General features: G+C 45.4%; 1 protein-coding gene across 1 annotated transcript; it reads left to right on the forward strand.

Moving 5' to 3' along the window:
• Positions 1-898: 898 nt before the first annotated feature.
• Positions 899-25,266, forward strand: LOC144610197 (alpha-1A adrenergic receptor-like). Its single transcript, XM_078428764.1, has 2 exons — positions 899-1,811; positions 24,592-25,266. The coding sequence occupies exons 1-2, from the start codon at positions 899-901 to the stop codon at positions 25,062-25,064; spliced, it is 1,386 nt and encodes a 461-aa protein (XP_078284890.1). The 3' UTR covers positions 25,065-25,266.
• The last annotated feature ends 293 nt before the right edge of the window (positions 25,267-25,559 follow it).

The following is a 25,559-nucleotide window of genomic DNA, read 5'->3' on the forward strand; positions in this document are numbered from 1 at the left end:
CTGGGCATTTTGTGTCTATCCAGCATTTTGTGTCCAGAGATTCAGCATTTTGTGTCCAGAGATTGTGTCAGAGCATTCTCTCTCCAGAGATGTTGTCTGACCCGCTGAGTTACTCCAGCATTTTGTGTCCATCTTCGGTGTCAACGCGCGTCTGCAGTTCATTCCTAAACTAAACTAATACCGGTCTCTGGTTTTTTTTCTGCTCTAGAATGCGTGATATACTGGAGAACATTTTGTTCACAAATCCTCTCGCACTCCCACGCTCCGGTGTCGTTTCTCCATCGTCCATTCCGATAATCAGAATGTCCTTCTGGTAAACTGACGCCAGCAACGCAAGGCGGACACACGCGAGAGGTCAGTCAGTGCCTGTGAAATACAAATTAAACTGGCTGGGATTGAACTGAGCTTTAACGTTTGTTTGAGGGAGGGGACAAAATAGACGAGACCGTGTGGAAGGGGGGTGGTGAAGGTGAAAGGGATTGACTTTAAGTGTCAGCTGGAAGTCCACACTGTTCAGACGTTCTCTGAGCATCAGCGCTCTTCGCGGTAGAGTCTTCTGGACACGAAACGTCGCCCATTCCTTCTCTCCAGAGATGCTGCCTGTCCCGCTGAGTTACTCCGGCATTTTCCGCCTGTCCTGGGTGTGAACCGGCTTCTGCGGTTCCTTCCAACCCATTTTAGATCCCTTTCCTCCCCTCCCCTCTCTACAGGACTTTGTTTGGCGGTGGAGATAAGCTGGGAATTGGGAACTGGACCTGTGGATTCCTCGCCAAGAACTCCCTCGCCCTCTGCCTCTCCACCAGCCGCTCGGTGAGTGTTGGAGGTGAGTTGGAGGAGTCTCGAGGAGTTGGAGGAGTCTCGCTGGAAGTTCCTCGGGAAGGCGAGACCTCCAGACGGAATGGGTCTCCTCTCCGAGAACAAGAGCTGGGTGGTGATCCTGAACTGCACCTCCTGCGGTCACCCCGTCAACCCCATCCGGGCCGTGGCTTTGGGAGTGGTGCTGGGCTCCTTCATCCTCTTCGCCATCCTGGGCAACATCTTGGTGGTCCTCTCGGTGGCTTTCCACAGGAACCTGCAGACGGTCACCAACTACTTCATCATCAACCTGGCCATCGCGGATCTCCTCCTCAGCTGCTCCGTGCTGCCCTTCTCGGCCACGATGGAGATCCTGGGCTACTGGGCTTTTGGTCGCGTCTTCTGCAACATGTGGGCGGCCATGGATGTCCTGTGCTCCACCGCCTCCATCCTGAGTCTGTGCGTTATCTCCATCGACAGGAACATTGGGGTGAGCTACCCCTTGAGGCACCCATCTATCATGACCGAGAGGAGGGCCCTGTTGACCCTGGTGGCGGTGTGGACGTTGGCCCTGGTGATATCTGTTGGGCCGTTGTTTGGATGGAAAGAACTTCCCCCGGCCGACGAGGCAATCTGCAGGGTCACCGAGGAGCCGGGCTACGTCTTGTTCTCGGCCTTCGGGTCCTTCTACGCCCCCTTGGCCGTCATCCTGGTCATGTACTGCAGGGTCTACATCGTGGCCAAGCGAGAGACTAAGAGCCTGCGCGCTGGCACCAAGCGAGAGAGACTTCGGGAGGACCAAGTAACGCTTCGCATCCACCGCAAAGACACCCAGGCGGAGAGCTCGCCTCAACTCTCCGAACACGGCTCCAGAGGCAAGGGCACTCAGCTCAAGTCACACTTCTCCATCTTACTCCTCAAGTTCTCCAGGGAGAAGAAGGCCGCCAAGACGTTGGGAATAGTGGTCGGAGGCTTCATACTCTGCTGGCTGCCGTTCTTTGTGGTTCTTCCAATAGGTAAGAGCGCACTTTTCTTTTTCGAGCAGTAAATTTTGGGCGGCGTTGCCGAGGTTAGTGTATAAGTTGACCATTGTATGCAACGTGTAAACTGCACACTGCTTTACACACACGTGTAAACTGCACAAGACGTTCTTGCCATAGAGGGCGTACAGAGAAGGTTCACCAGATTGATCCCTGGGATGGCAGGACTTTCATATGAAGAAAGACTGGATAGACTCGGCTTGTACTCGCTGGAATTTAGAAGGTTGAGGGGGGATCTTATAGAAACTTACAAAATTCTTAAGGGGTTGGACAGGCTAGATGCAGGAAGATTGTTCCCGATGTTGGGGAAGTCCAGAACCAGGGGTCACAGCTTAAGGATAAGGGGGAAGTCTTTTAGGACCGAGATGAGAACGTTTTTTTTCACACAGAGAGTGGTGAATCTGTGGAATTCTCTGCCACAGAAGGTAGTTGAGGCCAGTTCATTGGCTATATTTAAGAGGGAGTTAGATGTGGTCCTTGTGGCTAAAGGGATCAGGGGGTATGGAGAGAAGGCAGGCACAGGATACTGAGTTGGATGATCAGCCATGATCATATTGAATGGCGGTGCAGGCTCGAAGGGCCGAATGGCCTACTCCTGCACCTATTTTCTATGTTTCTATGCTGCCATCCGACCTTGAGATACGTCGCCTCTGTCCAAAACGCTTTCATATCTTATCCCGTTATCAGATAAATACTATGTCTGACCGCGGCGCGTCAATCAATTGAGTCACTTAATCCCAAAAGAGAAACGTCGATAGCCAAGACCTAACCAGGTCTTGCAGGACAGGGACGGAGAAGAAGGGCCTCGACCCGAAACGTCACCCATTCCTTCTCTCCAGAGATGCTGCCTGTCCAGCATTTTGTGTCTACCTTCGATTTGCAGTTCTTTCGTACACGTTTGTTGACTGTCTGATGAACGTTCGCATTTCACGAGGCTGATATAGCGAGCAGCCACCGTCTGCTAGGAATTCGCAGTTGATGTCCAACGTACTGGGTAACTTACTCCGAAGCACACGATAAAATAGGCCGGCCAACGTGGTTTTGTGAAAGGGAGATAGAAACATAGAAACATAGAAAATAGGTGCAGCAGTAGGCCATTCGGCCCTTTGAGCCTGCACCGCCATTCAATATGATCATGGCTGATCATCCAACTCAGTATCCCGTACCTGCCTTCTCTCCATACCCCCTGATCCCTTTAGCCACAAGGACCACATCTAACTCCCTCTTAAATATAGCCAATGAACTGGCCTCAACTACCTTCTGTGGCAGAGAATTCCACAGATTCACCACTCTCTGTGTGGAAAAAAACGTTCTCATCTCGGTCCTAAAAGACTTCCCCCTTATCCTTAAACTGTGACCCCTTGTTCTGGACTTCCCCAACATCGGGAACAATCTTCCTGCATCTAGCCTGTCCAACCCCTTAAGAATTTTGTAAGTTTCTATAAGATCCCCCCTCAATCTTCTAAATTCCAGCGAGTACAAGCCGAGTCTATCCAGTCTTTCTTCATATGAAAGTCCTGCCATCCCAGGAATCAATCTGGTGAACCTTTTCTGTACTCCCTCTATGGCAAGAATGTCTTTCCTCAGATTAGGAGACCGACCTGCCCGACCAACCTGTTGGGATTCTTTGAGGAAGTAAAACAGCAGGATAGACAACGGAGGATGTCGAAGATAGACACAAAAAGGCTGGAGTAACTCGGCGGGTCAGGCAGCATCTCTGGAGAAAAGGAATCGGTGAAGAGACCCTTCTTCAGACTGAGGGCCAGGGGGGAGAGGGAAACGAGAGATATAGACGGCGAGATAGAGAGAGATAGAACAGATGAATGAAAGATATGCAACAAAAAGTGACGACGATGAAGGAAACCGGCGGTGGGCGAGGTGAAAACAAGTTACAGTCAGTGGATGTAAGTTACCTGAATATTCAGAAGGCCTTTGATAAGATGGCCCAGTAAGGCTGCTAAAGAAGATGAGAGCCCATGGTATCAGAGGAAAGATGCTAGCATGGATAGTAGACGAAATGTGTAGGAAGGAACTGCAGATGCTGGTTTAAACCGAAGATAGGTTTAACCGAAGAAACATATGATTATTAAGGGGTTGGACACGTTAGCGGCAGGAAACATGTTCCCAATGTTGGGGGAGTCCAGAACCAGGGGCTTCAGTTTAAGAATAAGGGGTAGGCCATTTAGAACGGAGATGAGGAAAAACCTTTTTCAGTCAGAGAGTTGTAAATCTGTAGAATTCTCTGCCTCAGAGGGCAGTGGGGGCCAATTCTCTGAATGCATTCAAGAGAGAGCTAGATAGAGCTCTTAAGGATAGCGGAGTCAGGGGGGTATGGGGAGAAGGCAGGAACGGGGTACTGATTGAGAATGATCATCCATGATCACATTGAATGGTGGTGCTGGCTCGAAGGGTCGAATGGCCTCCTCCTGCACCTATTGTCTATTGTCTATTGACACAAAATGCTGGAGTAACTCAGCAGGACAGACAGCATCTCTGGAGAGAAGGAATGGGTGAAGGGTCTTGACCCGGAACGTCACCCATTCCTTCTCTCCAGAGATGCTGCCTGTCCTGCTGAGTTAGCCAGCATTTTGTGTCTATCTTAGCATGGATAGCTGGTTGGCTGAATGGCAGAAGGCAAAGGGTGCCAAAAGTGGGGTCTTTTTCTGGTTGACTGCCAGTGACTAGCGGTGTTCGGGCCTCCACCTCAGCTTATGACCATCAAAGAGTTGCAGGTCCTCGAAGTCTTAAACAAAAAAGGGAAAATGCTGGAACTCCTCAGCAGTTTCTGGGGACAGAGAAAGAATGTTAAGGGTTCAGATGGAAAACCTTCTCACCCTGCTCAGTGTATCCAGCATTTTCTGTTTTTATTTCCTTTGATGATGTCCTTCATGCAAACCAAGACAACGCTATATTTGGACAAACACATTTCCAAATACTAAAATTGGATAGGAGTCTGAATAAGCTGCAACTTTTGCAACTTTGTCAGCACCAAAACATGGTGGCGCTTGTGTACTGACTAGGTGAGGGCTGCTGTATGATTTTATCCCAGTTGTTTGCAAATCAAAGCACTTCACTGACCCTAGGTTCATGTGACAAGAAAGCATTATTCAATCATTAATAATAATAATAATAATAATGCATTACATTTATATAGCGCTTTTCAAACACTCAAAGACGCTTATTGAAGTGTCCCGACTTGAAAAAAGTCACCTATCCATGTTCTCCAGAGATGCTGCCTGACCCGCTGAGTTACTCCAGCACTCTGTGAAACGTCACCTATCCATGTTCTCCAGAGATGCTGCCTGACCCGCTGGGTTACTCCAGCACTCTGTGAAACGTCACCTATCCATGTTCTCCAGAGATGCTGCCTGACCCGCTGAGTTACTCCAGCACTTTGTGCCACTTTGTGTAAACCGGTATCTGCAGTTCCTTGGTTCTACTACTTGTACAGTAACGTGTCTCATTCAACTTTGTGCTAAACCCCTTCGTTATCTAATTTCTTCTGTTCTCTCCATCCTTCTCTCTTCTCTATGCATCTTGTTGTGTCTCCACTTTCTCCAGTTCGGACTTACCTGCCTGTTTGTCCCAGTTGCCAGAGTCTCCGCTCTCTAAAGCCACACTTGTGGAGTTTACACCCCTCTTTCTCTTTAATCAGTTTTGCTTTTATTTTCTCATTTCAAATTTCACTCTTCTATGTAGTCAGTTCACTCTCCTTTAGACAGAGAGTGGTGAATCTGTGGAACTCTTTGCCACAGAAGGCTGTGGAGATCAAGTCAATGGATTTTTTAAAGCAGAGATAGAAAGATTCTCAATTAGTACGGGCGTCAGGGGTTATGGGGAGAAGGCAGCAGAAAGGGGTTAGGAGGGAAAGATAGATCAGCCATGATTGAATGGTGGAGTGGACTTGATGGGCCGAATGGCCTAATTCTGCCTCTATCACTTATGACCTTATGTAAAAAAAAATGTACGTATGTAAAAGACAGCACACACTCCCACAATAAACACACTCACACATACACTCACACATACACTCACACATACACCTTCCTTTGTCACTGCCTGGAACGTCAATTCTATTCCTTTTTCCACGGATGCTGCCTGACCTGCTGAGCATTGGCAGCTTTCTGTTTTCTGTTTTTACTTGTCTGATCCAGATTCATTTCCCTTAACTTGTTAAATAAAAACAGCAGAGGTTTGGGCTACAATTACTGAGAGCAGAGTCAGGGAAAACCGTGAGATGAATTAAAACTGACGGAATGGAAATTTCAGACAAATGACAAGAAGTATTAGCAATGTTGCTGACGAGTCATATCTAAAGGGAAAAGACTTGTTAAGCCACCGCATCCTGGAAAGTTACTGTTCTATTGAGCTCGGTGATTTAAGCTGCTGGGGCAATGGAAAATTAATAGACCAATTTCAAGATGGATCAAGGTCCATCGACTAAGTGTTGCTGTGGTTAGAATGATGTGAAAAAAGCTTTTCAGAAAGTGAAGCATTCAGTCAAGAGGAGCAATATGTTGGAACAGCGGGGAATAAGGGACAGGGATTGCCAATTGCCATGTAGGATACGGAACAAATACAGGAGGCAGTTGAAGCCTCACGAAACGTACAAGATTATTAAGGGGTTGGACACGTTAGAGGCAGGAAACATGTTCTCAATGTTGGGGGAGTCCAGAACCAGGGGCCACAGTTTAAGAATAAGGTGGCGCAACGGTAGAGTTGCTGCTTTACAGCGAATGCAGCGCCGGAGACTCAGGTTCGATCCTGACTACGGGTGCTGTACTGTAAGGAGTTTGTACGTTCTCCCCGTGACCTGCGTGGGTTTTCTCCGAGATATTCGGTTTCCTCCCACACTCCAAAGACGTACAGGTATGTAGGTTAATTGACTGGGTAAAATGTAAAAATTGTCCCTAGTGTGTGTAGGATAGTGTTAATGTGCGGGGATCGCTGGGCGCCGCGGACTTGATGGGCCGAAAAGGCCTGTTTCCGCGCTTTTATCTGAAATATGAAAAAAATATGAATCAGGGGTAGGCCATTTAGAACGGAGATGAGGAAAAACTTTTTCAGTCAGAGAGTTGTGAATCTGTGGAATTCTCTGCCTCAGAAGGCAGTGGAGGCCAATTCTCTGAATGCATTCAAGAGAGAGCTAGATGGAGCTCTTAAGGATAGCGGAGTCAGGGGGTATGGGGAGAAGGGATACTGATTGAGAATGATCAGCCATGATCACATTGAATGGCAGTGCTGGCTCGAAGGGCCGAATGGCCTACTCCTGCACCTATTGTCTATTGTCTAAAAGCAAGGGATGAAGATATCAAAAACATGGTGTATGCGTGTGTTATACAAATGGGCACATATGCAAATGTCCAATTTTTACATACATTATCTTACATGGAAGTGTCAAAACGAAGAAATAAAAGCAAAATCGATTAAAACAGAAAGAGAGGTGCAGCTTTAGAGAGTAGTGAGTTGAATTTAGTTTCATTTGGAGATAGAGTGCAGAAACAGGCCCTTTGGCCCATCGAGCGATCCCTGCACACTAACACCATCCTGTACACACTAAGGACAATCACAATCTTTTACCAAGGGTAATTAACGCACAAGCCTGCTCTCTTTGGAGTGGGGGGGGGGGGGGGGGAGGAAATCGGAGCACTCAGAGAAATCCAGCGCAGTCACAGGGAGAACATGCAAACTCCGTACGGACAGCACCCCAAGTCAGGATCTAACCCAGGTCTCTGGTGCTGTAAGACAGCAGCTCTGCCACTCATTCTTTTACATGTGTACATTATCTTGCATGGAGGAATGAAACAGAAATAAAAACAAAAACTGCTTAAAACAGAAAGAGGTGTAGAGAGTAGAGAGTCTGGCAAATAGTGCAAACAGCTAAATCTGAAGAAGGGTCCTAACCCAAAACATAGTCTCTCCATCCCACTCCACAGATGCTGCCTGACCTGCTGAGTTCCTCCAGCACTTTGTTTTTAACTAAATCTCTGTTGTTCTTGCGAGCAAAGCATCAAGGCAAATTCCTTGAATGTAAACATACTTGGCTAACAAAATTTATTCAATTCAATTCAATAAAGTGTGCTTGGTCTTCATGCCTGAAAGAACTTGATCAAATGTCTTTTTGCAAGAGATGATACCTCCTTCTTGCCCAAGGTACAATTTCTCCTGTTTTTGTTCATTTCATCGATTACTGAGTCTAGCTACCACAGTGACTGTGGAATTTCCAGGGTTATTGTAGCTGAAAGAGGAAATTGTGCAGGTATCCATCGACAGTGAGGGAACATAATTTTTTTTTAAGTGAGTTATTAATGCAAACAGTCAAGGAAGAAATGGAGATATCAAGAGCTATTCTGTACTGTCAGAGGAAGTATTGGGATGAATTTAGACTTTACTTTAGACTTTAGAGATAAAGCACGGAAACAGGCCCTTCGGCCCATTGAGTCCGTGCCGACCAGCAATCACCCCATACACTAGCACTATCCAGGACAATTTACAGAAGCCAATTTTCCTACAAACCTGCACATCTTTGAAATGTGGGAGGAAACCGGAGCACCCAGAGAAAGCCCACACGGTCACAGGGAGAACATAAAACTCTGTACAGACAGCAGCCGTGGTCAGGATCAAACCCGGCTCTCTAGTGCCGTAAGGCAATAACTCTACCACTGCGCTGACCTTAAAATTGACGATGTGAACATTTTGGATAATTACTCTGAGTATTAGACAGGCGAGTCACATCTGAGGTGATTGATGCTTGCTATAAAGGCAGTTGAAAGGTTGGGACATTTCCATTACTACATTGCAAATTACAGAAGGAATTAACTGTCATTAGAAAATGATATCTCAATCACGTAACAGATAGTTTACTCAGCAACAGGGAGCAGCAAAGCAAGAAATTAGAATATCTTTTCAATGTAGTTATTCAAATGTGTAATGCAGTACACATTCAAGTTCACCTTCACTTAAATGGACATTGGACGAGTTTTTGTAAAGGGAAAATATGATGCTGTAGGGCTTGGGATTGTGAAGTATTATCTGAAGAGATGACATTAATTAAGGCACAGTGGGTTAGAGGGATGTTCTTTGGATTTTAGATTCCATGGAATTAGTAAAGATTAATATTTCTAAATAATAATAATAATAATAATAAGTACGTAATTCGTCCCACAACGGGGAAATTTGTAGGGTTACAGCAGCAAAGTGGATAGCAAAAATAAATAAATATGCATTCATTAAAAAAATAAAATAACGCTAATTATCTTTATGTACTTTATTTGTTAAATATTAACAAACTGTTTAACCACAAGACATCAGCATTCGATATTATAATCTGCAAGTAAAAAGGTGTTTATGAAAATTTCTCCTCAATTTTTGTCACAGTTCCACAAGCCACCAAATCAATAAAAATACTTAGTATGTACGAGCGCTGAATTAGGCATCATTGTATTTTGAGTTTAATCTGTGACCAGAATAGAAAGTCATGGAGAGAGAAAGAGAGAAGTAACAGCAGCAAGGACAATCTATATATTTGTGGCTTCAGAGACCTTTGAACAAACAAAAACAAACTGACCTTCAGTGCAGTATTATGAAAGTGCGGCAATGTTAGAGGTCTTTTGAATAAGACGTTAAATCAGCCTTGACAGCCTAAGGGGTTTCTATGGAGAATGAAACAATTGGGCGGATGAAACGTTAGGAGAATCCATTAGGATGATGAGGAGGAAGCTAGTTCCACTGGTAGAGATCTGGTACCTAGGAAGGCCCATTGACTGATGGACTCCCATAGATGGAGTAACTCAACTCAGTTGGCTAAGGAAACATTGGCGCGGATCTATTAGGATGAGGAGGAACAAGCTGGTTTCACTTGCAGAGGTCATGTACCTAGGGAGTAAGTGTACCTTGATTAATAAGGGTGTCAGGGGTTATGAGGAGAAGGCAGGATTGAGAGGGAAAGATAGATCAGCCATGATTGAATGGCGGAGTGGACTTGATGGGCCGAAAAGCTTAAATCTGCGCCTAGAACCTATAACATGAACCCTGCAGGTGGGCTCAAGGTTTTAAGTGACCACTTCAAATGTTCTGGTCTCCCCCAATATCGGGAACATTTTTTTTCCTGCATCTAGCCTGTCCAATCCTTTAAGAATTTAATGTGTTTCTATAAGATACCCTCTCATCCTTCTAAATTCCAGTGAACACAAGCCCAGTCGACTCATTCTTTCATGACTCTCAGTCTGAGAAGGGTCTCGACCCAAAACGTCACCCATTCCTTCTCTCCAGAGATGCTGCCTGTCCCGCTGAGTTACTCCAGCATTTTGTGTCTATCTTTGGTGTAATCCAGCATCTGTAGTTTCTTCCTAAACTAAAAGAGATGTCTAAGTGTGAAAAATTATAGTTGCCAGTAAATGAATTATAAATAATCATAGTGAATTTTGCGTTTGCAAGTTATGCATTGCAATAATGTCACATTGATCAATTATGATGAGATGTGTTTATTCAGTTTGCTGCAAGGCTTGGAGAGGCCATTAATAAAGATGGATTGTTAATTCAGCTGGAGCCGACAATAGGAAAGGGTGGAAGAATTAAACGACCAAGAATTTGGACGACCAAAAAGATGGAGACCAACATAAATCAGAGAACGAAAGATCATATTAAGAGTAGCAGTTGTTTACACGAGAGAGGGAAGCTGGCTAGTTATGGGTGGTTCAAAGGGGAAGTAAAAAAAGGAATAAAGAGCATGAGAAGAGTGGTATGAAACGAAATCCAAAAATATTGCAAAGCTATGTGAACAGGAAGAGAGTTGTAAAGAGGGGCAGAGCTGATGAAAATGGTCTTGATTGAAAGCATGCATTACCAGACTCAGAAACCTTTTTAAAATATATATTGTGTATATGGAACGAGCTGCCCAAGGAGGTAGTTTTGGCAGGTACTGTTGCAACATTTTAAAAACATTTAAACAGGTACATGGATAGGATAGGTTTAGAGGGATATGGGCCAAACACAGGCAAGTGGACCTAGTGTAGGTGGGGCACGTTGGTCGGTGTGGGCAATTTGGGCCTGTTTCCATGCTATGTGACTCTATGATGTATCAGGTTTCTGAATGGTCCTTCCATAAGATAGGGTACAGTTCGATTTGTCTCTACCTCAGTGAAGTCACTCTACTTTGTCGAAGGAACTGATGCACTACAAGGATGATAACTACATTCTGTGCTCAATATCTTCCCCTTTGCTCCATCTGTCGTACTTGAGTTTGAACTGATTGTATCTGTGCATGTGTCTATCTGATGTGTTTGGACAGTGTGCAAATCAAAGCTTTTCACTGTACGTCAGTGCAGGCGACAATATTATACCAAGACTTAAATCTATGCAGCAAGGGACTGCAAGGTGACCGGAAACCAGGTCTCGCTGCATGTACTCATGTACATATGCACGCATGCACATACACACACACTCATGCACACACTCATTCATGCATATACAGATGTATGTGCATACACACAGGTAAATACACACACATACCTGCACACTCATGCACACACTCACATGCATATACAGACGTATATACGCGCGCGCGCACACACGTGCGCACACACACACGTGTACGCACACACACACGTACATTCAGACACACATGCACGTACACACAATCACACATATGTACACACACACACATTCGTATACACACACACGTACGTACACACACACTTGTATGTACATGTACATGTACACACTTCTCCTTTTTCTGAATCACCAGTATCTATTCCTTCTCCAATCCCCCCCTCCAGTTCTCTCTCTCGACCTCTCCTGGGAATTGCAAAGGCTCTGGCCACAATCCTCCAAAAATATATATAAAAATTCAGAGTTGGTGCTTGTGGACTGAAATAAATGCGAGCGTTGGATCCTTGTTAAGAAAAGTCAGTAGTAACCAGCCATATCGATGTTGACGGTAGAATATTTGCAGAGATAGAATTCGCTGTCATTTGGACATTCTTTCGTGACAAAATGTCAGAGGGCTGATGAGGAAAGTGTGGGTCACGTACAAGCGGTATTTACAAAGGCACTTGATGGGACGCTTCATAATGGGCCTGTCATCCAGAATAGAAGTTGCAGGCTGGATCAAAAGTGGGCCTCATAACAAGAAACAGGGCAGTGGAGAGATGCTGTTTAGTTTAGTGATACCGTATGGAAACAGGCCCTTCGGCCCACCAAGTCCATGCCAACCACAGAAGGAATGACTGTGTGGGATTGTGGGGAAGTAGGGGGTCACAGAATAATGGATTCATGCAGCATGGAAACGTGATTACTATCATGCACCAAATTACATTAATCCTATTAGAGACTCTCGGACTATCTGATTAAAGGACTTTACTGGACTAAACGTTATTCCCTTGATCCTGTATCTGTATAGTGTGGATGGCCCAATTGTAATCATGTATACTCTTTCCGTTGACTGGTTAGCACGCAAAAGAAGCTTTTCACTGTACCTCGGTACACATGGCAATAAACTAAACTGTTTTTTTATTCTGCTGACATTCCCATCAACTCCCCCCAGATTCTACCACCCACTCACACTCGAGATAATTTACCGTACCCAATTATCCTACTAATCTATACTTCGTTGGTGTGTGGGAGGAAACCAGAGCACCTGGAGGAAACCCACGCGGTCCTAGCGACAATGTGCAAACACCATGCAAATAGCATCGGAGGTCAGGATTGAACCCAGGTTTCTGGCTCTGTGACCCAGTGAATCTCCTAACAGTGCCACTGTGTCATTCATCAACAAGGGGTTAAGGTCTAGGCTATGCACCCACTATAGATACCCACTTAGGGCGGTCACGGTGGCGCAGCGGTAGAGTTGCTGCCTTACAGCGAATGCAGCGCCGGAGACCCGGGTTCGATCCCGACTGCGGGTGCTGTCTGTATGGAGTTTGTACGTTCTCCCAGTGATCTGCGTGGGTTAATTGGCTGGGTAAATGTAAAAATTGTCCCTAGTGGGTGTAGGATAGTGTTAATGTACGGGGATCACTGGGCGGCACGGACTTGGTGGGCCGAATGGCCTGTTTCCGGCTGTATATATATGATGATATGATGATGATTGCAACCGAGCCATTTACAGTGTATAGATACATTATAAGGGAGTAACATTTAGAGCATGATTAAGACAGCAAAGTCCAATCAAGGATAGTCCAGGGGTCACCAATGAGGTAGATAGTAGTTCAGCATTGCCCTCTAGTTGTGGTAGGATGCTTCAGTTGCCTGATAACAGCTGGGACGAAGCCGTCCCTGAATCTGGAGCTGTGCGTTTTCACACTTCTGTACCTTTTGGTTGATGGGAGAGGGGAGAAGAGGGATTGGCCAGGGTGCGACTCGTCCTTGATTGTGCTGCTGGCCTTGCCGAGGCAGCGTGAGGTGTAAATGGAGTCAATGGAGGGGAAGTTGGTTTGTGTGATGGTCTGGGCTGCGTCCACAATTCGCTGCAATTTCTGACTAAATGCACTCCGTTTTTAAGAACCCAATTTCAATAAAGTTTATATTAACCCAAATGCTCTCTATGGAAAAGTGCACAAGCAGGAAAACTCTAAACATGATTGGGGTACCTGAGGGACGTGTGAAAAAATAAAGACATATTGCCCATTACACATGACAACGAAATAAAATACATGGAGTCAAGCATGAAATAATTTAGGAATTCTGTCATGAATGTCGCTGCAAAGAGTCAGCTACATTGGCTGATTGGCCACCCTCTTTCTCCCTGGTTTTTGGAAGACCATGCAGGAGGCAGACACGACAAACTGAAGCATTGAATTCTGGGAAGATAGACACAAAATGCTGGAGTAACTCAGCAGGACAGGCAGCATCTCTGGAGAGAAGGAATTGGTGACATTTCAGGTCGAGGCCCTTCTTCAGGCTGAGAGTCAGGGGAGAAGGTGTCTAGAGATATGGAAGGGTGGGGTGTGAAAACGAGAGATCAAAGCAGACGATTACAAGGAAATGTAGAATGGTTCATTGTTCACTGAGGGGAAGGTGATAAGGAGGCTTGCGATCAGTAAAATTAATCAGAAGGACAGTGAAACTAGTCAGAGAACTAGGGTGGGGGTGGGACGGAGAGAGAGAGAGAGAAAGCAAGGGTTACTTGAAGTTAGAGAATCAGTATTCACACCACACGGTTGTAAGCTGCCCAAGCAAATTACAAGGGGCTGTTCCTCGAATTTGCGTTGGGCCTCAAAGTAGGACTTTGCTGCATTTTATCTTGCACTAAACATTTTTCACGTTATTCCCTTTATCATGAATCTGTACACTGTGAATGGCTCAGTCGTAATCATGTATTGTCTTTCCACTGACTGGTGAGCATGCAACAAACGTTTTTCACTGTACCTCGGTACACGTGATAATAAATTAAACCATTGTCCCATCACAGGCCTTTCCTTTAATTCTCCCCTCTCACTCCCCACTGTCTTTGTACGTTAAATGCTGTTTAAATCCTTCTCCAGTTTCAATGTAAACTTGTCGACCTGAAACACTGTTGTTTCCATAATGCTGCCCATTCAACTACCACTAGTATTTTCTGTTTTGTTCCAGATTCCCACCATCTGTTGAGTTTTATTCTAACAGGGTAATGATTTGTTCTGTATAGGAAGGAACCGCAGATGCTGGTTTAAACTGAAGATAGACACAAAAAGCTGGAGTAACTCAACGGGACAGGGAGCATCTCTGGAGAGAAGGCATGGGTGACGTTTCGGGTCGAGACCCTTCTTCAGACTGGTGCAACGTCACCCATTCCTTCTCTCCAGAGATGCTGCCTGTCCCACTGAGTTACTCCAGCTTTTTGTGTCTAATGATTTGGTCTAACAGTCTTTCGCGATTGATTAATAAGAGAAAGACTGCTGATACAAATCACATCCTCACTTCACTCAGTCCTGATGTCGGGATTCGACCTAAAATATTAAAATGCAAAATACTGGCATGCATTTTTGTTTCCATGAATGCTGCTTGGCCTATCAAGTTCTTCCATTTTTTATAGTGAACCAATAATTTATTAGATCATGACTTAAAATATTTTGCTTCCACAGATGCTGCTTGACCTATTGAGTTCTTCCTTTTTTTTTTTAAACGCAAAGTGCTGGAGGAATTAGCAGGACGGGCATCATCTGTGGAAGGAATCCCTGCCTCAGATGCCACCTGACCCACCGAGTTCCTCCAGCACTTTGCAATTTGCTCAAGATTCCCGTATCTGCAGTTCCTTGTGCCTCGATCATTTCAGACTGTGAGAGAGGTACAGAGTTAGTGTTTTCAGGTAAATAAATTGTCATCAAAATGATCGGTGCATTGCACTGAAAGATTAACTCTGATTCTTTCTCCACAGACTCTGCGGAGGCTTTTCAATGCTTTTAGTTTTGCATTTATTCTCTATTTACCTCGTTGTGCACAAAGTGCAGTTTAATTTTACAGATGGCATTAATAAGCAAATTAAAGCTCTCACTTTTGAGAAGACAGCATTCTTCCACATAGTTAATGTGCACTCTTGGTACCCCATAAAGAATTGCAGGGAACATCAGTTAATGGCCTTGAAGAGGCATGGAGATAGCAGCAAATCTGTGCTGACAATGGACGAGGAAGTTTATCTTTAAACAAAGATCATTAATTGTGTGCATTGAAGTCATTTGCTGGGATAATTGACAATAAAACATAGTGGTTTATAAGGCTAATCTGATCTGGCAGACAGCAAGCAAGATTTATTGAAATATAAGCAAGAAATGAAAGGGTTGTGTAATTATTTCTTGGGGAGTCCAGGGCTATTTTGAACGATTAATTTCATGACCATCTTGGATGGTTTTCATGAATGTTTCGGGAGGAGAATAGTTCCACTTCCCACGATGGTTTCAAAGTAATTCCTTTCACTTCCAACGAGGTTGTTGGAAAAGCAGAACAATCCACTCGAAATTAGCTCATTCGCTGGATGGTGAAGGGTTAAATGAATACAAGAATGAATTATGAATGAACTTATAAGATTGGGGTTGATTGATCTCCAGTGGAAGCATGTGGACATCAGTCTGAAGAAGGGTCTCGACCCGAAACGTCACCCATTCCTTCTCTCCTAGAAGCTGCCTGACCTGCTGAGTTACTCCAGCATTTTGTGATACCTTCCATTGGAAGCATGCAGAGTAGGTAAATCATGACACCAGCATACTATCAGGAATGTCAAAGATAGACATAAAGTGCTGGAGTCACTCAGCGGCTCAGGCAGCATCTCAGAAGAACATGGGTAGGCAACGTTTCATTTCGGGACCAATCTTGGTCCTGATCCAACTGATTGTGGGACGGGGATAGAAATCTGGAAGAAAGGAGGAGCAAGCCAAAGGCAAGTACTGGGTCGAAAATAGAACAAGAAGAATAGAAGATATACAAGGAGTTGCCATATTATCAAGAATGGAAGACCAGGGCTGCACTGTGGCGCAGCGGTAGAGTTGTTGCCTTACAGCGCCAGTGGCCTGGGTTTGATCCTGACTACCGATGCTGTCTGTACGGAGTTTGTACGTTCTCCCTGTGACCATGTGGGTTTTCTCTGGGTGCTCCGGTTCCTTCCCACACTCCAAAGATGTTTGTAGGTTAATTGCCTTTGCTAAAGAAAAACGGAAATTGTCCCTAGTGTGCGGGATAGTGCTAGTGTAGCCCATCGAGCAGGCTCTGCCATTCTCGTGATCAGTGCTCATGCAACACCTCAGCTTCAGTAAATGAACCGTCATACACCTTCTTGGAGAGAGGAGTCTGAAGATTTACAATCTTCTACCTAAAGAAATTTCTCCTCATCTGAACCCCAAATCTGGAAGAGAGGAAGGGTAGGACAAAGCCTAGTGCATGACAGGTGGATACAGGTTTAGATTAGAGACACAACACAGAAACAGGCCCTTCGGCCAACCGAGTCCGCACCGACCAGCGATCCCCGCACATTAACACTATCCTACACACACTAGGACATGTTTTACATTTACCAATCCAATTTACCTGCATACCTGTACGTCTTTGGAGTGTGGGAGGAAACTGAAGATCTCGGAAAAAACCCACGCAGGTCACGGGGAGAACGTACAAACTCCGTACAGACAGCAGCCGTAGTCAGGATCGAACCCGGGTCTCCGGCGCTGCATTCGCTGTAAGGCAGCAACTCTACCGCCGCGCCACCGTGAGGGGGGCAGAAGGAGGGGGGTTGATAGGCAGATGGTTGGACAAAGGCCAGAGATGAAAAGACTAAAGGTATGAGATAAGGTTAGAAGAGGTGCTCATTTTGTTCAGCCAAAGGAAGGTGTGTAGGTGGAAGGGGAAGGTGGAGAAATGGGTGCAAGTTCAGGTGGGGCACAGGGAAGGGGATTGGAGGAAAGAAACGAGGGCTGTTTGTCGGTCGGTTACCACAAATTGGAGAATTCAATATTCACACCGTCAGGTTGTGAGCAACCCAAGCAAAATACGAGGTGCTGCTTGTCCAGCTCGTGTGTTTCTGTTTCTGTTTTCTACTGCACAACCGACAGCAGCTGGGCTATCTCATGCAGGTTTCGCTCGCGTGGGTACTGGTCGCAAATAGGTTATTTAGGGCAAGTGGGCAAGTTTGGTGAGATGATCCATGTCCACGTTGTCCAGCTGTGACTTGAAGAGTGACAGGTTTGGTGCACATTTGGTAGTGTCGGCAAGGATGTTCCACTCTGGGACAGTCCATGGATATAGTGACTGGAGGTAGCTATTTTTGTTTGCTCTAATTCTAGTATAAATGAAGTGACCCGAGGACTGTCTTGTAAAGTGTGCGGCCTAACTCTGGCAATGGAGGAGGCCCACGACAGGAAGATCGGTGTGGGAATGGGAAGAGGAGTTAAAATGGTTCGCAACCGAGACATCCAGCAGGCCTTGGCAGCAAACGAGTGCAATTGAAGAGTTTTCGCACAATTAAAGCATGGAAAAGTCTTCACCCGACTATAGTTACTCGACCAGACGAAACTAAATGTAAGGAAGCTCTTCTTCTCCAAGAAGCCCTTCTTGCTTAAGTCTATACTCCGCCACTTCCAGTTTAAATTCCATTTGGAATATTTTGGAGGACTAAGAACCAAGAGACAAATTCAGTAGAAAACACAAAAGGTCAGCCAGAGAGAACTGGTAGAACTTGGACGAAGGCAGAGATATCAGAAGGTTAGAGGGCTGGAGTGGACTACAGTGCTGGGGCATGATTAATCTGGAGCAATACTGGTGTATAGAAACTATGAACCGTAAGCAGCAACAGTAAATGAGCAGGAGCCAATACAACAGGTGCTTTGGACAAAAATGTGGGTGTGTGTACCGGGGATTCCATGGTTCAGAGACCATTTTAATACACGTCAGTAAATCCTTTCTTCACCATTGAGTCACTGAAGCATGCAACAGTTCAATCCTGTCTGCTCACAGGTGAAAATTCTGATTTGTCCGCCTGATTTTCCAGTCTAAAACTGAACAATTGACTCCTTCCCACAGATGTCACTTTCCCTTGAAATGAGGTAACAGGCATTTAGCTTCACCATAACCTTTCTGCGCGGTGTTCTGTCAAATTAATTCCGCAAGTTGTTATTTTTTTCCTCAATTCAGTGGCAGGTGTGATTAAGATTGTCTCCTCGGTAAAAGCCACTGTGCATTTAATTGGAACCGAGGAGCATGGCCTTTCATAGTCATCTACATGTCACAGTGCAGTTTTATGCCTCTCACATCTATCAGGGAACAAAGGAAATTTAAGCTGATCAAAACTAATCTACACCCCTGACATGCAAAGCTGAGTGCTAATGGAAACTAACCACAAGAGGATGTGCACTTATTTTATTTTTCTGAAACCCAGTCTTGGAAAGGATTTGCACGCAAAGTAATTTATTTCACATGAACTCAGATAAAATAAAATCAATGCCAATCTATGATTAGTTTAGTTTAGAGATGCAGTGCGAAAACAGGCCCTTCGGCCCACCGAGTCCGCGCCAACCAGCGATCCCCTAACACTATACTATCCGACACACACTTGGGACAATTTACAATGTAGGAAAATTACTGCTGATGCTGGTACAAATCGAAGGTATCACAAAATGCTGGAGTAACTCAGCAAGTCAGACAGCATCTAGGAGAGAGGGAATGGGTGACTTTTCAGGTCGAAACCCTTCTTCAGACCCGAAACGTCACCCATTCCCTCTCTCCCAGATGCTGCCTGACCTGCTGAGTTACTCCAACATTTTGTGATACCTGGGACAATTTACAATATCTACTGAATAATTAATCTGCAAACCTGCATGTCTTTGGAGTGCGGGAGGAAACCAGAGCACCCGGGTATAATCCACGCGGTCACGGGGAGAATGTACAAGCTCCGTACAGACAGCACCGGTAGTCAGGATCGAACACGAGTCTCTGGCGCTGTAAGGCAGCAACTCTAATGCTGCACCACCCGTCATCAATCAGCAAAGACACAAAATGCTGGAGCAACTCAGCAGGTCAGGCAGCATCTCTGGAGAAAATGGAAACGCTGCATGTCCACTCCCTCCTCAGATGCTGCCTGGCCTGCTGAGTTCCTCCAGCACTTTGCGTTTTGCCCTTGATCACACGGCCCTGACAACAGCAGAGAGCTCCCTCAGTACTGCATTAGAGAGTCAACTTAGATTTTTGTAGATGAGTCACTCCAGTGGGACCAATTTCCAGGCCTTTGTTGCAGGGGCAACATTCTACCCAATGAGCCACCATTGCCACAAGGAAGGCAACAAAGTACAGTAATGTACTGGCAAGGCAAAGCAGGGTTAGCAGTGCAAGTCAGCAAAGGCTTCTTGGTTTCGATGGTTTTCACATCGAATCAAGAATTTTACTGATTCAGGGGTAGGCCAGTTAGAACTGAGATGAGGAAAAACTTTTTCAGTCAGAGAGTTGTGAATCTGTGGATTTCTCTGCCTCAGAAGGCAGTGGAGGCCAATTCTCTGAATGGATTCAAGAGAGAGCTTGATAGAGCTCTTAAGGATAGCGGAGTCAGGGGGTATGGGGAGAAGGCAGGAACGGGGTACTGATTGAGAATGATCAGCCATGATCACATTGAATGGCGGTGCTGGCTCGAAGGGCCGAATGGCCTCCTCCTGCACCTATTGTCTATTGAAAAGAGGTCCCTTGCTGTTCCAACCAAATAGTTGGCAGTCACTGATGATTACCAAGTACCAAGTCCTTTTCTAAGCCTGTAATGCATTTTCATAGTCACATTGTTTTTACATTTCCAAACGATCATCTTGAAATACCATTTATTTTTCAAAAGTCAATTCAGGACATTGAAGAAAGAAAACACCATGTCCTTTCTACGCACCTGAATCGTCTACTCAAAACACGAAGGCCAGTGAATATAATACACAACAGGAGCCAATACATCACATCTTTATTTATTTGTCCAAAGTTACCTTGAAAACACAATGAATCACTAAACACACACCGTTCCTCAGTTATCACACCAGACTGACTCCGAACCTTAATAGGTAACCCGAGGGGTTTTGATAAAACACATTCAAAACCATTCATTTCAAACTCAGTGGAGCCTTTCTGAATTCGTACTTAGTCAAAATATTTGTGAAGAAAGTTACTTCCTCCATAACTTTGCCTGGTTCTGATGGGAGAGAAGCTAAATCTTGAACCTTGTTTCTCACTTACAAATGCTGCCTGACCTGCTGAGTATTTCCATTATGGCTTTTTGTTTGCTTTTTTTTATGCCATTCCCAGCATTTATTCCGATGGGAATTTATTGAGGGAAGACATTCTCCACGCATCCCGATCTCTGACCATTATGCACGTCCCTCCCACCTAACCAAATCTCCACCCTTCACTTCCTTCCTCTCGGGTTGTCTTGCAAGATAGTCCATTTGTGCATTGATTTAGATTGTAGAAACAGGTGCAATCTCGCCAGGTAGCCAGTGAGTGCCATCTTCTTCCCTGCCATGTGCTGGGGGAGCAGGGCAAAGCTTGTGGATACCAACTCATCAGGAAGGCTGGCTCCGTCCTGTGGAGTTGGATTCATGGGAGGTGGTCATGGAGGGGAGGATGCTCCTCAAACTGCGGAGCATCCTGGACAACACCAATACAGCTCACCCCCTCCATGACACGCTGGTCAACCTGAGGAGCACCATCAGCAACAGACTGGTCCCACCAAGATGCAGCACAGAACGCCACAAGAGATCCTTCTTCCCTGTGACTTTACAACTCCTCCCCCTTCTGTCGTGGGGTAGACTGAGACCGACTCCCCTCACCACCCCCCCACCCCCCCCCCCCCCCCCCCGATCTTTGCACATCCCCCAAGATTAATTTCCCTCCTGGGATAAATGAAGTTCTATCATATCGTAATGGTGCAGGGTTGGACGTAGGTTTAGGGAAGTGCCAGATGAATTAGACAGGGATGGTCATCCCTCTTCAGTTGTAGCTCCACACACTTCCACATGAACGAGGATGTAACTAAGCTCAGTTATTGCAATTGGGTAATTTGGTGATAATGGCACTAGATCGTTGACCCATTCCTCCCGAGTTCAAATCTCATTAAAGCAGAGAGTGCTATTGAGTTCAATAAACAAGCCACTTGACCACCAAAACATTTCATACAAGACCATCAAGAATCAAGTAAATGTGTCGGAAGGAACTGCAGATGCTAGTTTACACCAAAGATAGACACAAAAAGCTGGAGTAACTCAGCAGGGTCCAGAAGCATATCCGGAGAAAAGGAATAGATGACATTTCAGGTCGAGACCTTTCTTCAGACTGACTGAAGACCGAAGACGGGTCTCGGTGCGAATCGACACCTATTCCTTTTCTCCAGAGATGCTGCCTGACCCGTTGAGTTACTCCAGCATTTTGTGCCTATCTTAACAATAAAGTAAAGTTGCCAATCCTGCCAAGTCTGACTAGCTGGGGATTCCAGTCACTCTGATTGCAACATGAAGTAAGAAATAAACAGTTCACGGTCAGCACCAGCCCAACAACAAACGCACAGATAAGCACAAGGCTAGATGATTATCCTGCATCTTTACACTGTGGACGGCCTGATTGTAATCATATGTAGTATAAGAAAATAACTGCAGATGCTGGTACAAATCAAAGGTATTTATTCACAAAATACTGGAGTAACTCAGCAGGTCAGGCAGCATCTCAGGAGAGAAGGAATGGGTGACGTTTCGGGTCGAGACCCTTCTTCAGACCCGAAGTCTTTACACTCATATGTAGTCTTTACACTGAATGGATAACATGCAACTAAAAAACTTTTCAGTATTCTTCAATGACAATAATAATAAACGAAACTAAAAGTAGTATTGTACTCTTCCCACGTTTGCTAATTTAGTTAAGGTTCATTACATTTTGTTTTTTAGTTAAGATTGTGTGATTTTTCTTGCATCCCTCTCTTTCTTCCTGTATTTTGCTTCCATGAGGCACCAAAATTCAGGAGTCAATAGACAATAGACAATAGGTGCAGGAGGAGGCCATTCGGCCCTTCGAGCCAGCACCGCCATTCAATGTGATCATGGCTGATCATTCTCAATCAGTACCCCTTTCCTGCCTTCTACCCATACCCCCTGACTCCGCTATCCTTAAGAGCTCTATCTAGCTCTCTCTTGAATGCATTCAGAGAATTGGCCTCCACTGCCTTCTGATAGAGTCATAGTCTAGGAGCACCGTAGAATTTCTAACATGGAGCAAAAATATGTTTGCGCTTTTTACTGTTTCTCGATACGCGACAATAATACACCAACACCTTTTTTTAAATCTCTCTGTCCGAATTCTTCTCTCTTTCGTATGTCAACTACAACAATCAAAAGTGGCAACTGGTGCTTCAGAGTACCGTAGCTAACGCTTTGCTGCAAATGTTGCCAGTTCCGTAGAACTACCCAAGGTGGACAATGAGGACGTAAAGCAGATCCCACCCAATTGTGATGAAGGGTCTCAGACCTGAAACAATAACTGTTTCCCTCTCCACAGATGCCGACTGACTTACTGAGTGTTTTCCAGCATTCACCAAGTATTTTAATTTCAGATTTCCAGCATCTGCGGTCTGTGATTCCCAATTACAGAAGACAATTTTCCACTTTCAATTACCTTTTGGTAAATATCCAAATCCCACTTCCGTTCCATTGAGTGCAGAACTTTGCTTTCTCAGCTAGTTGTGACCTTTAGCTTATTAAATTTAGCTACAACCAAAATAACAGTTTTGACATTTATCCAGCACCCTTGTGCTTTGAATCATGCAGTTTGATATTTATCATTATTAAATAAAATTTGCCAAAGTGCAAGTTCTCTATTCCAGCTTTCTCCATCACCCCCCCCCCCCCCCCCCCCCCCTCCCTCCCCCTCTCCCTCCATCAGTGAAGCTGGGTCCCAATCGTGAAATGGAATTGATGTGCAGAGGGGTCTTGGTGCCCAAGTTCTTAGCTCACTGAAGGTGGTAGCACAAGTGGATAGAGTGGTAAAGAAGACGTATGGTATGCTTGCCTTCATTGCTAGAGGCATTGGATACAAGAGTCAGGAAGTCATGATGCAGCTCAATAGGACTTTGGTTAGGCCACATTTGGAGTATTGCCTGCAGTTCTGGTCAGCCCATTATAGGGGAGGCGGAGAGGGTGCAGAAGAGGTTGAGAGGGTTTTAGCTACAGGGTGAAGTTGGACAGACTTGGATTGTCGTCTCTGGCGTGGGAGGTTTTGGAGAGACATGATGAAAGTATATAAAATCATGAGGCATCAATAGGTAGACAGTCAGAGATTTTTTTTCCCCTGACTAAAAAGGGAAAACTGGAAGGCACAGCAATAAGGTGAGAGGGGGAAAGTTTAACGGAAAGGGAGGGGGCAGGTTTAGCTTTACACAGAGAGTGGTGGGGGCCTGGAACACATTGCCAGGGATGGTGATGGAGGCAGAAATGATAGTGGCATTCAGATGGCCACATGTGGGTCATGTTGAGTTCAGAATTAATTATTATCATGTTCGGCACAAACATTTTGGGCAAGTGCCGCACTGCTCTATTTCACCTACCCATGTTCTCCAGAGATGCTGACTGACCTAGAGATACTCTCCACGCTAATGGGAGGGTCTAGGACCAGAGGCCATGGCCTCAGAATAAAAGGGCGTACCTTTAGAAAGGAGATGCTTTCGAAATGCTCTGAATGCTCTGAATGCATTGTTGGACTGTGGGTGACTGAATTTCGTCCAAAAAATTTTTTGGATGACAAATAAAGCTATCTTGAATCTTGAATCTTGAATCTTGAATCTTGAAGAGAGAGCTGGATAGAGCTCTTAAGGATAGCGGAGTCAGGGGATATGGGGAGAAGGCAGGAACAGGGTACAGATTGAGAATGATCAGCCACGATCACATTGAATGGTGGTGCTGGCTAGAAGGGCCGAATGGCCTACCCCTGCAACTATTGTCTATTGTCTATTGAGATGAGAAGGTATTTCTTTAGCCAGAGGGTGGTGAATCTGTGGAATTCATTGCCTCAGACGGCTGTAGGAGGCCATGTCAATGGATATTTTGAAGGCAGAGATTTACAGATTGTTGATTGCTCAGGTTGCCAGGGGTTACGGGGAGAAGGCAGGTAAATGGGGTTGAGAGGGAAAGATAGATCAGCCATGAGGGAATGGCTGGGTAGACTTGATAGGTCAGTGGCCCAAATTTGCTCCTGGAACTCATGAACCGTGTGTCTCTTTTTAAAATGCTGAAGTGAATTATTGATTGAGACTCACACTTAAATAATCGCTTTCTTCTCATTTTGCCCACAACAGGATCTTTTTTCCCCGCCTACAAACCCCCTGAGATGGTCTTCAAAATCACATTTTGGCTGGGCTACTTCAACAGCTGCATAAACCCAATCATCTACCACTCGTCACACCAAGAGTTCAAAAAGGCCTTCCAGAACATTCTGAAGGGGCAGTTCAGGCAGAGAAACCATTCGTCCACCAAGCAGTCCTTCGGCGGCAGTTCCGCCAGCGGACACGTTAAGGAGGGGGAGAGAGAACTGCGACGCCTATCTCTGGGGGCGAAGGAAACTTTCTACAAGGTCTCAGACTCGGAAGGGGTGCGCCAGTGGAAGTTATTTTCGGACCAAGGGACGAAAAGCAAACACAGCTCAAACTGCCGGCCGTCGGACAGAAGGGGCAACTCCATTTTCTGTCCCTGTTGCCCCGTTTCAAAGCCCGGCGCCCCAAGTTTGAAACTGGACACTAACTCAATCGGTGACTACGGGGATCCCGTTTGAATGGGGCGCCACTGCCACCTACAAAAAGGAACATTACTGCATCCGGACTCACCGCAAACACAATGCATCTCAAAACTTCTCCGACAGTGCTCAATGCAGCCTTTGGACTGCTGTAATATATAAGACAAGGGGGATGTTGTGATATTGCTGGGACTACTTTGTGTATCCAAGGACTACTTTGTATGCCTGTGTATATAAGTGATTGGGGTGATTAGGCGGTCACTCTGGATCCAGGCGGCCTTGGAATAAACAGCCTGGAGTACAAGCTCCACCATGATAACATCTTAAACATGTGTACTCGTGGTCCTTCCAGAGTCACAACATGGACCAACACGGTTAAGTTTGGAACAATGTCAAAGGATGGCCAGGTTATGTGCAATCGACTTCTGGCAAGGACACAGTGTCCAGCCCAGCGCTTGACAACCGGAGAGCGACCCGGAGAGTTTGCTTTGAAGAAGGGTCTCGACCCGGAGCCTCACCCATTCCTTCTCTCCA

The sequence above is a fragment of the Rhinoraja longicauda genome, chromosome 36, assembly GCF_053455715.1.
Source record: "Rhinoraja longicauda isolate Sanriku21f chromosome 36, sRhiLon1.1, whole genome shotgun sequence".
Classification (NCBI taxonomy): Eukaryota; Metazoa; Chordata; class Chondrichthyes; order Rajiformes; family Arhynchobatidae; genus Rhinoraja; species Rhinoraja longicauda.

Bases quoted from the DNA above. Each gene is read 5' to 3' on its own strand.
- LOC144610197 (XM_078428764.1), top strand. From the start codon at position 899: ATGGGTCTCCTCTCCGAGAACAAGAGCTGGGTGGTGATCCTGAACTGC. The intron at 1,812-24,591 runs GTAAGAGCGCAC...TGCCCACAACAG, and splicing joins CTTTGTGGTTCTTCCAATAG to GATCTTTTTTCCCCGCCTAC.